Source organism: Balaenoptera ricei, chromosome X, assembly GCF_028023285.1.
Source record: "Balaenoptera ricei isolate mBalRic1 chromosome X, mBalRic1.hap2, whole genome shotgun sequence".
In the NCBI taxonomy this organism is placed as follows: Eukaryota; Metazoa; Chordata; class Mammalia; order Artiodactyla; family Balaenopteridae; genus Balaenoptera; species Balaenoptera ricei.
The window spans coordinates 71260380-71271324 of record NC_082660.1 but is presented as its reverse complement, the minus strand read 5'-3'; the positions used below and the strand labels follow the sequence as shown (position 1 = coordinate 71271324).

At 38.2% G+C, this 10945-nt stretch overlaps 1 protein-coding gene across 1 annotated transcript in view; it reads left to right on the top strand.

Annotated features, from left to right (window-relative positions):
• Positions 1 to 777: 777 nt before the first annotated feature.
• Positions 778 to 10945, top strand: part of BRWD3 (bromodomain and WD repeat domain containing 3) — a 120533-nt gene continuing 110365 nt past the window's right edge. Inside the window, exons 1-4 of the mRNA XM_059910688.1 lie at positions 778 to 998; positions 1126 to 1184; positions 1387 to 1416; positions 1818 to 1877. Of these exons, the coding sequence (XP_059766671.1) occupies positions 968 to 998; positions 1126 to 1184; positions 1387 to 1416; positions 1818 to 1877 (180 nt within the window). The 5' untranslated portion in view covers positions 778 to 967. The remainder of the gene's footprint in view (positions 999 to 1125; positions 1185 to 1386; positions 1417 to 1817; positions 1878 to 10945) is intronic.

Genomic DNA, 10945 nt, shown 5'->3' with positions numbered 1-10945 from the left:
GACAGTATTTGAAGACACAATTGAAAATTATCCTATAGGAATGGGACAGATATGGCATGTGTTAAACATTCAGAAGGGGACAAAATAAAATGCTTCATGTCTGACAGCAAATTCTTCCTGAAGATTTATCAGAATCAGGGGACGTTTTGAGAGCTGCTCTTTCTCTATAACAATATGAGCCCTGCCCTCCGGACTGCTAAGTTCACAGCATTTTCATCTGGTGCAAAAATCATTTTAAAGAGAAACAAGTGACAACGTAGTAGGGGCTCCTTTTCTTTCTCAGTCACGAGATCCTTTAGCGGCTAGCCTCCTTTCGGTGGAAGAGAGACAAAAAAACCAAAGCCTCCTCGGTGCCGGGAGGGAATTGAAGAAAGCAGCTGAAGCAAGTCGGCTCCTCACATGTTCCTCACGATCACGCCAGAGGGAAAGGTCCTCAACAGGAAAGGGCCCGATTACCCTCACAGGAAGGGTAACCACTCTGGAACTCGCCAAAGGGAACGTCACCACTGAGTTCTACGGTAGCTGCCAGAGCGTCTGCCATCAGTTAGCACCTCCCCTTCCTTCCGGGAGCGGTAGCTAGGTAACTGTCGGCTGTATTGGAGAGCTGAGGACTGGAGGATGCGTTAGTGCCTCTGGCGGTGAGCAACGAGCGCTGCAGGTCCCTCTCACAGTTTTTACCCTCCCCTCTCCCCACCCCCTTTGCCCCCGCCCACCCCTCCGCGACTTCGGCTCCTCCCTCCTCTTCTCTCCCTCTCCTTCCTCCTCCGCCTCCTCAGCTCTTGGGCTAGAATATCTATGGGTCGAAACGTGATGCGATGAATCCGAGAGAGACCGAAACTGGGACGAGGAGTGCGGCGGAAGCGGCGGGACTCCTGGGCATGGGGGCTTCACCACAATAGAGGCAGCATCCCCACCCGCCCCCGCCAGCCCCTCTGGAGCAAATCCCCCAAACCCCCTCGGGAAAAGGATGGCGGCGGCACCTACCCAGATCGAAGCCGGTGGGTAGCTGTGTCCGGGGGCTAAGAGGATGGGGGCTTAGCGCGACGGCTGTCAGTTTCTTTTGAAAAAGCTTCTATTTTTTCTTCTTTGCCTCCCTCTCAACCTCTTTCCCCCCCTCTTCCTCAGAGCTGTATTACCTGATCGCTAGATTCTTGCAGTCCGGACCCTGCAACAAATCCGCTCAGGTGAGAAGGGGAAGGAGATCTGGGAGTCTTGGGGAATGGTCCCAGTGGGGAAATCGAGGCAGTGGCGTGTGCGGTTCCGCTGTGGGTGAGGGAAAGGCCGGCCTTGAGTAGCCCTGCCGTCAGCGGCTTGGTTCAGTTTGGGGAGGGAGGAATGGGTTGATGGCCCGAGCTGCCCTCATATCCGTGTTTCCCTTTTGCTCAGGTGCTAGTGCAGGAGCTCGAGGAGCATCAGGTACGCAGCCCCTTTGGGAAGAGGTGGGGACGTTTGGGGTGAGACTGGAGGAAGGGCAAGTAAGGGGTGGAGGGCTAGGGCCGGGAGGAAGGTTTGGATCTGGGCACTCATAGCTGTTGTCACAGTGGTGAACCGGCTTCTTCCCTCAAAAGGGGCGGATATCGCTGGGGTCTTAACTCGCCCCCTCTTTATGCCTGTGGGAGGTGTTTTTTCAGGATTTCCTCCCCCTCGGCCTCCTTCCCCCCACACTCGTCTAGCTCTGAGACAACAGCTATCAGGCCAACAGAAATAAAGACGCCCAAGGGTCGAGGACCCGGACCCAAACTGGGTCGGGTTGATGCAGAGCAGAGGCTTGGCCTTTATCGTTGCCCCCTCCCCCCTTTCTTTTCGCCGGCCCCCAGCTTATTCCGCGCCGCTTAGACTGGGAGGGGAGAGAGCACCGAAGAAGCTTCGAGGATCTGGTGAGTAAAGTTTTCATTTCAACTTAACCCAACTCTTTCTCCACTCCCTCCCCACCTTGTTCCCCCAACCCGCCCCCAACCCTTCAACCTACGCGGCTCTGGAGCTCAGTGCTGAGCCGAAGAACTGTCCCTTCCCCCCTCCCGGCGAGTCAGAGAAAGGGTACCTTGCCCTCCCCTTGGCCTCGTTTGTTTCCACCCGAAAACTTTGAAGAATGTGAACTGGTTATCAGAGATGCCGTATTGTGGATTATGAATATGTTACAAACATCGGGAAAGGCCCATTGTAGGGGGAAAAGGGAGAGAAACCAGGGGGTTATCTTGGGGCACGTACCAAGGACTGACGCTGGCCAATGACAGCGTTGGTAACAGCCCGGAGTTCCGGATTAGTGGAAGAAAACTGCTTTCTGGTTGGTCCTGGCTTGAAATACGGGAACTGAGGCCAGGCTGTTTTTTTTTTTTTTTTTTTTTTTTTTTGGTCTGGGGGCGGCGGGCCGCACGGCAGACGGGGTTCAGGAGGGGAGTTGACGGACCAGGGACTAGGGAAAATCGGCACAATTAAAAATAATAGCATCAAGCTAATTTCAAAATTTGCCGGGGGTTAGATAATCGACTACGGAATAAAAGCATAATCGTTGTATATCTGAGATTGTAGAAAATAGCTCATCAAATCATTATTAAATCGCGTTTATGCAGTTAACAATTTCACTAAATAAGAACTGTGGATTAAGAGCTTTTTGAGAATTGACGAAACACGATTTTGGATTTACAAGGAAACAACAATGGTCATATTTTAAAATAGAATATACTTTAGTAAAGGACCAAAAGCATTGGATTGACTGTTGTTTGTTCAGCAAATATAATTCATAGTGTAAATGCACCTTCTGTTCGGCATTGACACACACAAAAAGGTGATCCTTTTTATTTTTGGGAGGATGTTCCCTTGTGTTAGCCACTGGCACAGTAAATTGGAAGGAAATGAAAGGAGAAAGGGGTGATGTTACTAAAATCTAAGTTCAGCTATCTTTCCTTCCAGTAAGATCCAAACAGAGGAAAATCAGACAAAGTTAAAGAAAGTTGGAGGGGTATGGTAGACTCTAAATATGAATAAAATGATTTAAAATTTGCTTTCAACAGGACTATATTTAAATTACCTTGGTGTTCATTTGATATTTTTCTGTGTATTAAATTACAAGAATGAGGCCATGCTAATTATCACCAAATCTACTGACTAAATTTTTTTAGTTTTGCAAAGCACAGAAAATGGTATAATAATTGTGATAAGGATAAACTCCAGCATCTGTAATATTAATGGTAAAAAATTCTCCGATGATAAAAAATATTTTTGAAAAACGGCATGTATTACCAGTTTAATTTGTAGTCAGACTTTTTGTTGGACTGAAGTTCTTTCAAAAAAAGGGCAAAAACAACAGTGCTTACCAATATGTTTTAATACTTTATGACTAATGTGGTTTTGAAGATAGAGTTTTATACTGAGGTGTATTGACAATATTTTTGTTTGTATTTATTTGTTTCTAAGTAGACCATTTTAAGCAAGTAACATTTTTTAAAAGGAAAAAGCTTTTTAAAAATTAACTTGACAGTGGCAAAAAGTAAATGAGCATCAAAATGATTAAAAATAGTCTCCTAACCACACACACACACACACACACACACTCACACAGAGAAAAACAAAAAAAACAAAGCCCAGTTTACTAGACTTCCTTTCCTTATATTGTAAAGGCATATTTTCATGTAATTGTAATCAATGTCCACTTTATGCTTTATATTTTCTTACTTAACACTTTTACATATACTTATCTATATTTGAATAGTCATTGTTATTTTAATGGCAAGGAAAGATTCAGTTGTTTTTAAGTTGCTGTGATTAGAACTCAATTGCTAGTTGAACATTTGGGTTACTTCCAGTTTTTCACTAATATCTTTGCATAGTTAAGTAGTCTTTCTGCTTTTTTCCTTTTTTTTCTTTTCTTTTTTTTTCAGTTGTTTTTCTGGGCTGTATTCTGAAGTGGAGTTATCAGGTCAAGGGACTCATCCATTTTATAGCTGTTGTTATATATTATAAAATTGCTCTCCAGAAGATTGTCCTAATTTATAATGTAACCATCTAGATACTTAGAATGAATTTTTAAAATATTTAAAAATCTTTTGGTGGCTTTAATAGGTGAAAATAGTACTCAGTTGACCTAATTGGTTCTTTTCCCCATTATTAGTGAGGCTTAAACTTTAACAAGTTATTTTTTTAATTGTCATTAATCCATTTGTATATCCCTACATATACTTGATTTTCACCTTTATCTTTTTAATTTATTGTTTTTATAATTCCTTATACATTTTTAATTTTTATATATACAGAATTTCTTCTATTGTTTGACTGTTATCTATGGTTTAGTGTTATCTTTTTTGTTTTTAATTTACTTTTTGTATTGTGCATATAGGTTTTTATTTTTCCACACCAGGATCCAATTTTTGTAGGGATATTACATTTTGATAGTATGGTCTTATTTTTAGTCATATGTCTGTTCTCTACCTATAGATTTCTTTGTAAGGGAAGATGAGGCAGGGCTGAGAATTGAATGGAAGGAAAAGAAGTGGCTGAGAACTGAGTGTGCAGTGTTTGATTGCTAGATTCATCAGTCGTATTGTTGATACAAATTATTTCAAATCTGACTTGAGATTTTGAGTGGCTTCATTGTAGGAGAGATGGATTTTTTTCTTGGAGTAGGTTTGTTTTGTTCTGTTTTGTTGTGTTGGCCACACCAAGGGGCGTTCAGGGTCTTAGTTCCCCACCAGGGATTGAACTTGTGCCCCTGCCGTGGAAGCACAGAGTCCTAACCACTGGACCGCCAGGGAAGTCCCGGGGTAGTATTTTTTAAAGTGCTATTAGAACAATGGATTTATACAGTGTGATCTTTGATTTAGCTACATGGTTTGGATTGAAATTTAGGGCAAAGTATTAATTAGTATAATTTTATAGCAGCACTTCAAACTGAAGATGTACTGGGATATAAAAAGGAAAGAAGACAAACGCATAATGAAGAGGTGAAGGACTATAAACAAGGATATCAAAATACTGAATTGAAGTTGCATAGTCATGTATGCTACATACTTGAAACAAAAATCCTGCCTTTCTGTCCATATGTATATTTTCATTTGAATTGTCTATACTGCTTAACTTGATTTATCCAGAAGAATATTAAGATAATAACTTAGATTTCTTCAATACTTCATTACTACTGTTACTATTGCATAGCTTAGAAATCCCTATTTTTTCTTTCTTAAATCTGATTTAGTGTTTTACTTATAATTTGGAACACACGGGAAGGTGCTTTTTTGTAAAAGCTGCTTGCAGCCAAGTATTGACATGTCAAGATCTGAAGTGCCTTTAAAAAAATGAGTCTGAACATGAAATGTTTGTCAGTTTATGTTGAACTGTAACGTTTTTGATTATGACATTCAAAAAAATTCTAAATTAATTTTCATAATTTTGTAATGATACAGGGAGAGATTTGAAGTCAGGGTGATTGTTTTTGAAGTTTGATCTGAGTATTTTTCTTTATTTCTGCTTGACTGTTATTCACAGCATAATAGAAATAGATTTGCTTCTTACATCTTAAGGTAGATAATATAAATAAATACAGATGTCCTTTCATTTGTGGTGACCCTGTTGAATTGTTGACTATTTTATTGCTTCCTCCTTGGAGCTTTATTGGGGATGACAAACAGAGCAGTGAGGGGCATGTGTGTGTGTGTGTGTGTGTGTGTGTGTGTGTAAACAAATGAACAGTTTTGTTAATATACAAATTTTATATATTGGAATGGTGAGTTGGAAACATTTTTTAAAGGCATGCTTTAACATTTTTGAATCACTGTATGGGTACTCCTATCATAAGACTGAACCAAAGACATAATTATCTTTAGGTGTGGTATATATTTTTACATTTATTCAGCATTTTTCACCTGTAGAATTGAAAGCACCAATTAGTGCTTACATTTGGAGTGACATAAATTTTATTACCTTCATTTTATATTCAAAAGACTTGAAGCAGTTTTCTGCTATTTAAAAAACTTTGATCAAGATCGTATGTTAACTGCTGTCTTTAAAAATAGTACATCTATGGTGATATATGTCATTATAAGAATTTACATCTGCATTTAACATATTTGAGTTTAAAAATGTTTTCACATTATCTCATTTGATCCTCACCAACTGCTTTAAAACACTGTATTTGAATTCCAGACATACCTGCATTTTTTTCTTACCTTACCCAGCTCTTTTTCTCTAGTTACTAGTAATAGCTTAAATTGTCTATTAGAACTGTAGAATGATCTTTGAGTGTTGGTAGCATGGTTATTGCATCTCTAAGTGTGGAAGCAATTTAAGCATGTGTGATTTATTAACTGTTATGTGGACACACAGCCATAGTTAGGAGGAACGGAATGCATCATGGGAAACCAAAAAGCATGTGCTGCTTGACTCCTGTGTGGATATAATGCTAACTGATAGGGCTTATAGCAGGCAGCAGTCAATGTCTGGAAACTGGTATTCCTCACTACTGGTTGGCTTGAGCCACGTGTACGCTCTTGCTGTCTATGACATGTTTGTTTTACCTATTCATCTGGATTGATGACTGGCTTTTTTTTCCACACTTGGGCTCTAGAAACATACTTTCAATGATTAAAATCCTTTTGGAGATTTAGCATCAGTCCTAGGAAAACTGGTATCTCAGTACAAATAAGATGGTATTAAGGAAACGAAGAGAGCTGCTGTTGAAGAGTAAGAATTTGGATTGGGTGAATGTTTCTTATAAAATTTTGTCCAGAAAGCACCTTTGTGACATTTGAATATTAGTTTAGTTTGTGTGTTTTTGTTGAAGTTTTACTGATGTTGGTTATCGACTGATTAATACTTTTTTTGTAGGGAGCAAAATAGTAATTTAAAGTCAACTTAGTGTTTGTGTCATATTTTAGAGATGCCTTTGTTTGACATTTCTCAAATAGGATTTTGTGGGAAGTAGAAAAGGCCATAAGATTTAGTCCGGGAGATAGTCATTACTCGCTGAGCCACCCCGGGCAAGTTACTTAACCTCTCAGAGATTCAGTTTCCTCATTTATAAAATAAAAACCCCTACCTGTTTTGCAAGGTTTTTGTGTGGACCAAATGAGTTAAATATGAAAGAATGCAAATGAGTGCAAATGAGTTGGTTACTACATTTTACTACATTTTAAATATAGGACAGAGAGTTTGAATGGTTAGCATTAAAATCTGAAGAACTATGACACCAGAATTTATGTTTTCTTTGGTAATTGGCTAATTATCACCACCCAATTTTCCTAATATTTTTTATAAGGTAAGGGGAATATAAAATAGTACCATTAAAAAAGCATTTAAAAAGTGTCAGAATTGAGCCCAAAATGAGTGTCTTTGAAGTGCGTCTGTGTTAAGCAAGGAATGATCACTATGTGAAAAGATATTTAGTGTTATTTGCATTTTTATGAATTACAGAAAAGTAATTCAATATGATACTGGTATAATATTAACTCATTTTTAAGAAGTGGGAGGTATGTTTTTCCCATGTCTTGTTGCAGGGATCCTCAACCCTTCTGACTGATCTCTTCTTATCCTAATCTTATTTTCTATACATTATTGACAATTTATTTCTTGTATTTTAAATTATCTTGTTGAAGATGTTTTCTTATGCCTTTTAGTATCTACCATGGTGCTTTATAATTAGCTGGTTCTTAGTTATTACTTGTTCAATTTTCTTAACTTTTTTAGAAGTGTTTTCTTTTTTTTCTTTTTTTTTTTTATAAGTCACGGATGTTTGTAGCTTTTTTTTTTTAATTTATTAATTTATTTTTTGGCTGTGTTGGGTCTTCGTTTCTGTGCGAGGGCTTTCTCTAGTTGTGGCAAGCGGGGGCCACTCTTTATCGCCGTGCGTGGGCCTCTCACTATCGCGGCCTCTCTTGTTGCGGAGCCCACGCTCCAGACGTGCAGGCTCAGTAGTTGTGGCTCACGGGCCTAGTTGCTCCGCGACATGTGGGATCTTCCCAGACCAGGGCTCGAACCTGTGTCCTCTGCATTAGCAGGCAGATTCTCAACCACTGTGCCACCAGGGAAGCTCTTAGAAGTGTTTTCATGATATATATTTTTTAGGCTTACTAATCTGCTAGCTAGTATGGAGTTCTTTTTATTGGATCTTTCTCTACTGAGAAACTTCTAGACTGTGGGTGGGTCCCTTGTTCTTGACTTGATATCATCTGACCTCAGGGTTATAGTACTTTTAGTGCTTTGTTGAGGCAGTATAAACCAGAGAATACTTGAGCCCTAGGTGGATTGCTCTGCCTGTCTCATTCCTGAGGAAAGCTTAAAACTAATAAAAATAAAAAGAAATGCTATGAACAATGATTAATATTTTCAAAAGAAAATGATAGGAAGTCTTAACACTTTGTAGCCCACCCTGTTAACCAGTGGTATTACTACAATGGAAAGGCCTATTTTCTTTCCTTTGCTTCCCAGTTTTTCGTTTCTCCTCCTTCAAATTCAGCAAACATTAAAACTCAAATTTTAAATTGTAAAGATAATATTGGATTATTGCAGACATTTATATTTTACTGAACAGTATCAAGCAGAAAATAAACTTAATTTTTTATGTTTTCTTTCATCTTTTTTGTACAAGTATGAACATTTTTTTTTTCTTCAAAATCAGATGATACTCTGGATAGAGTTTTTTATTTTTATTTTTTTTAACTTAATGTTGTGGAGGAGCATCTTAAACATTGAGGAGATACATGTACTAGTCACTGTGCAAAGTGTGTTTACTAGGTGGGGGTGCCTTTCTCTTTGCCTGGAATGCCTTCCCTTCCTTTTGTCTGCCTTGTTAACTTTCACTTAGAATTCAGGTGTGAAATTGGACAGGAACCCCTACCCCCAGGCTAAATTAGGTTCTGTACTTTGCTTCCTTAGCTCTCTGTACTAAACCTCTGGGCGCTTGTAGATTTGATTTGTTTCTAGCTACTAGTTTGTTTCCCCCAGTGGGATTATGGATTTTCTTAGGGCAGCAGTTTAATCTTTCCATTATATCCCTATACTTCAAATGTCTGAATGAATGAACGCATGAGTGAATGATTTTGTTTTTGTTTTACAAATAATATGAGGTGGTTATCATTACTCCCTGTTTTGCAGATGAGGAAGCTCAGGCTCAGAGAGACTGAATAACTTTGCAGGTCATATAAGTAGGATCCTGGGGATGCTGGAAAAAATTCAAATCTAAGTCTTTTCTACTGTATCATACTGCCAGAAGGAGTAACAGCTAGTAAATTTTAGAGCCTGAGTAATCCAGGCTCTTAGACTTCAAAGTACCGTGCTTATCTCTACTATACTTATATTGATATATTTAAAGCCTTGCTGTATTTTTCAAAATCTGTTTTGTTTCCTGTCCCTAAATATCAAAAAGTCATGTGACTAACTTTATGGATGTGCATTTTCTATCCCTATATTGAAATCCCAAAAAAATGTCAAATCTCAGATAAAATGTTGCATTTTACTTCTTCAGCATATGGTCTCAGTTTCATTCTTCATTTTACCTGTGTAGTGATTCTAGTTAGAAAACAAAACACACAATTCTATTTTCTTTGTTTTTTAGTTAATTGTCTGATCTTATTATTTCGAAAAGCCAAAGTAAGAATGCTATCATGGCTATCTGAAAATTAGTATTTCAAATGTAGCTCTTGGTGCAGGTCTGGTCCCCTGAGATTAGGTACCTTTTGTATTTTATTCAGTGCCCAGCTGGCTTCCTTTTAACTAATTATGAGTAGTAGGATCGATCATCTCAGTGAGCTCTCTGGTCTTCTCAGTTGTCATAATGATTCTCAAGTGTGGTAATTTCAGTTGTTAGATTTGCTCTTTAGGTCAGCCAGTGTTCCTATCAAGAAGGTTTATAATCTAGGCTTCGTTTAATTTCTTTCAGTTTATCAAATTTATAGTTTTAATTTTTTGCAGTCTTTGTGTTACTTTCATGATTTTTCAGCTGCCTTAATGGGACAGTAATAGAAATAACAGTGGGCACAGAGACCCAGATTCCTGTCCATTCATTGTGACCATTGGACTTCACTTCTCTGGATCTGTTTTTCCTACTGTAAGATGCAGAATTAAGTTGATTGTATATAAGGATCCTTCCAGTTCAAAGGTTCTATAATTTAACTCCTTGGAGCTATTTTACAGAATAATACAAAAGTTTGTATTATGCTCTTGAACTTTGTTTTTAGAGAATGCCTTTCTTCTTCAGATTTCAAAGTGCTTGTTGTGTTACTTCTTGGCCATTATATTCCAGAAAGAAATTTGGTTAAATAACTGAAATTAGAATATTTTGAGTTTTAATCAAAAAGAGTGGCTTTTAATAAGCCACAAATTTCATAGAATATTTTAATACATACTTTTAATATTACATTTTATTATATATTACATTATATTCACATGTAATCATGTAATTCTAATAATTTTTTAAAAACTTAGAAATGTAATTACTGAGGGTGGATAAGAGTTCTTATGCCTAAAAAGATCACCTTTAAGAAATTCCAGCTTTGGGGACTTCCCTGGTGGTCCAGTGGCTAAGACTCTGCGCTCCCAATGCAAGGGGCCCGGTTTGATCTCCCTGGTCAGGGAACTAGATCCCACATGCCCCAACTAAGAGTTTGAATGCCACAACTAAAGATCCCGCATGCCACAACTAAGACCAGGCGCAGCCAAATAAATAAATAAATACCTATTTTTTAAAAAATTAAAAAAAAAAGGAATTCCAGCTTTAGGCAAAGCAAATGGATTGAAGTAAATGTTTAATACCACTTATAAGTCCTGAAGTTTGATTTAGAAGAAACTATCATTGCCAGAACTGTGCCGATATAGTCTGGAAGCCTGTAAATATTGTTAAAAGGAAAAGAGCACGTTCAAACTCAAAAGTATTGTTATTGCCATTGTGTTGGCACGTTCAAACTCAAAAGTATTGTTATTGCCATTGTGTTGATAGACGCTCTGTTTCTCTAGTGCTGTT